The following is a 3,552-nucleotide window of genomic DNA, read 5'->3' on the forward strand; positions in this document are numbered from 1 at the left end:
AAAGATATACTTAATTACTACTTTCAACAAGCGAATTTACACATTCAGGCGCTAATCAAAATTAGTTGATCGTTAATAGTATTCATAATTTTGAACGGCTATTTTTGTAAAAATCCCAAAAATAAATGGTCTTTGGTTTCGTTTTGCTCTTAGCTCGTTCGTCTTCTCTAGTTTGACGTTGATTTCGTTCTGTACTTTCGAATGAATGTATTATCATCTGCTTAAGCTAAGTAAGATAATACAGAAGAATTTTTACGATATATAATTCGTTAAGATATGATTAATTTGAACATGAAAGACCAGATGTATTGCCTATAGGAAAATCTCCATATATATCCATTGAAAAACTAAAATGTAAATGGTATTGAAAAGAAAGGCATATCCAGCTAATATCCTTCTTTTGTTATTTGTTTGCTGCATTTGAGTTTCATACTTCAACATAAATAATAGGCTCCATCTGCTTTTTTACTTTGCCATTTCTTGCTTCTATTGGAGCTTGAGATACCTCAGCCTGTCAATAAAAAGAACAAGTCCAACCCAAACAAATGAGATAAAAGATCTTAATTGGATTTAAGTTATCTATACTATATTAAAAGTACGAAGGCCCTTAGCGAAATGTCGTTCGCCTTTTTTACCCTTTAAAATTGGAGTTCACACTAGACAAAATAGTCATTTAATTATTCTCCTAATATTTAGTTCTTGAAATTGATTAAAATTTTTGTTATTAAATTATTTTCCATTGAACTAGGTAGGAAACCCTAAAATTTAGGACTCTAAAGTCAATTAAACTTTACCTAACTTAAATATTTTCCTTATTTGAATTATATATGTCACATAATTATAATTCTTACATGTTGCTTTCATGAATATATATTCTGTGAAAAAAAGTAAATAACGTGTGTTTTATATAAAATTAAAGTAAATAACTGATCCATCAATTTTATGCCTAATATTTAAAAAGGCACGTAAGAAATAGTGCATTTAAGTCATAGTTTTGATTTTAAAAAAATGAAAACATTAATGATAATTCATATTAAAGTGGCATGAATTTAGACTTTAAAAAGCAGTTGTGACATTCTATTTTCTTTTAGCAATAAGGACGTAGAATTTGAAATATACTTACAAGTTTTGTCTACTTTTATTGTCTAAATATTAAGAAATAATCAAATGATAACCTTTTTTAAATGTGACATTATTTTAAATGGTAGAATAAGTTAATCAATATATATTTTGTACACAAAAATAGGAATATAAAAGAACATATATATGTAATTGGTCGCGAGTAAAAGTACTTTAGAAAGAAATTTTAGGTAAAATAAGATAATAATTGAGCAAAAAAAATAATATAAAAATTGTTAATAAAAATCGAGTTCAGATGCCTATATGATTATTAAGTTATTAATAGAATAAGGTTACAGCTTTAGCAGTACCGTAAAATGAGTAAAGATAAACAAAAATTAATTGTTGGTAAACTATCTTACATAAATTTTTTAATAAGTAACATGAAATATACATGCAATGTACGTACCCAAGTCCTCAAGTAAAGTTGAATGATTTTTTTTACCTTTCAATCAAACGCTACTCCTATAACTTTTTTTGTACAATAAAGCAAGCAAGAGAAACTACTGAAGGAAGAACTATTAGACTAGATCAAACTCCTAAGGAAGAACTACTCTTAATTTTATATAATAACATAAACATATTTTTGAATATTATTTATTTTATTTATAAAATTTTATTTTTCATTAACACGAGGGACACGCGCAACGCGCGTATGCTAAAACTAGTATGTACTAAATGTAAAAGATTAACATATAATTGTAAATTAATTATTACTATTTTTTATCAGGTTAATTATAAAGATTTACTTATAATTTCTTATAAATAACTCGATTGTGTAAATATTTTTATACAGTTTATTGCAAAAAATTCAATCTCTAATTCATTATACAAGGCAAATGGATATTGTCAAAATCCTTTCACGTGCTTAGCTTATCGAAATAGTTTAAAAAGTATTTGATTCTCTGGATACTGAAGAATCAGTAAAATGTGGAAGGTTAGTGCAAATACAGCTAGCAGTATATATCTAGAACAAGATGATTAATAGTCGAATTAAAATCAATGGAATTTTTACTTCCCGTTTTATAGTTTTTTGACATTCCTTTATAAATAAATAAAAAAGACGTTTAATAGATTAGTATTAAGAGTATATGTATAAACAGTTAACTGATCGAGTGAACACTCCATTAATTGGAGTCACAAGAATATATTAGGAGGGTGTTTGACTAAGCTTATAAGTTGGTCAAACTGACTTATAAGCATTTTTTGGTTTATCTACGTGTTTGGTAAAATTAAAAGTGCTTATAAGTTAAGTGCTTATAAGCCAAAAATAAGCAAAAAACCATAACTTGGTCTCCCCCAACTTATCAAATTTTAGCTTATAAGCACTTTAGGTTTGACCAAAATATTTACTATTATATCCCTAAAATAATTCTTTTTAAACAAAACTCTTCATATACCTAGTTCTTCAACTGCTTATTATTAATTTCAGCACTTTTATCCAAACACGTAACTGCTTATTTTTTAAATCAGTTTCAGCACTTAAAAGTGCTTTTCAGCAGCTAATGATTATCAACTACTCTAAATCAGCTAAGCCAAACGGGCTCTAGGATAAAAAATGTAATAAATGATTTTTTATCGTTTTTCTAAAACATCAAATATTTTGAAACAAAAGACTGATTACCCAAACGACTAATGTAGTGTTATTTTACCTTTGTTCTTCATCGTTGAACATGTAGCCTTTGTTGTTATGGCCACCATTTGGCTTATTGTATTTAGGCAAAGGAACTTGACCAGACTCAATGCGTTTGATATCTTCCACAAGTTTTTCATAGTGAGTTTTCACGTCTTCTTCTGTCTTACCACCACCAACTGCCTTAGCCAAATTACGCCACCGATCTGGTGTGTCTTTGTCATAAATGGCCAATGCATTCTCAAATTTCTTGTTTTGCTGAGGAGTCCATGTTGAATTCGAGGCCATTTTTGCAACAACAAGGAAATTTAAGGCCACACTAGAATGATAAAGGAGAGTAGATGATGTTTTGGTACAAAAAAGGTTAACATGGATACTCTATATATATAGCAATGGAGAGACACAAATAGACAAAAGTATGATGGGCCTGTGAGGATTCTTTTTCTTCTTTTTTTCTGCTGCTAAAACCAGGGAAAAATATGTGAAAGCAACATGTTTTTTTTTGCTAAATCATAATTACAACTAAGCATGTACTTTTTTGTGGATAAGAAATTTAAGTTTTAATACACAAAATGAGCAGTCCAGATCGGAAAATTTGTTAGAAATTAATGTTTCTTTCAGAGATATAGATTTATCACGGGCAAGAAATCTTAGTTTAATATACAAAATTAGTAGTCCAGCTCGGAGAAATATGTTAGAAATTAACTCTCTTTTAGAGACATTTGATGTTGTCATTAGGTAAGCAGTTAATTATATTGATCTCCCACCTGAATATTAAGCCAAATAATATTATAATAATT

At 28.2% G+C, this 3,552-nt stretch overlaps 1 protein-coding gene across 1 annotated transcript; it reads right to left on the reverse strand.

Annotated features, from left to right (window-relative positions):
- Positions 1-306: 306 nt before the first annotated feature.
- On the reverse strand, positions 307-3,109 carry LOC107820648 (protein RADIALIS-like 4). Its single transcript, XM_075240829.1, has 2 exons — positions 2,772-3,109; positions 307-511 (listed from the first exon to the last, which is right to left on the reverse strand). The coding sequence occupies exons 1-2, from the start codon at positions 3,038-3,040 to the stop codon at positions 487-489; spliced, it is 294 nt and encodes a 97-aa protein (XP_075096930.1). The 5' UTR covers positions 3,041-3,109; the 3' UTR covers positions 307-486.
- Between the last annotated feature and the right edge of the window lie 443 nt (positions 3,110-3,552).

Source organism: Nicotiana tabacum, chromosome 20, assembly GCF_000715075.1.
Source record: "Nicotiana tabacum cultivar K326 chromosome 20, ASM71507v2, whole genome shotgun sequence".
Classification (NCBI taxonomy): Eukaryota; Viridiplantae; Streptophyta; class Magnoliopsida; order Solanales; family Solanaceae; genus Nicotiana; species Nicotiana tabacum.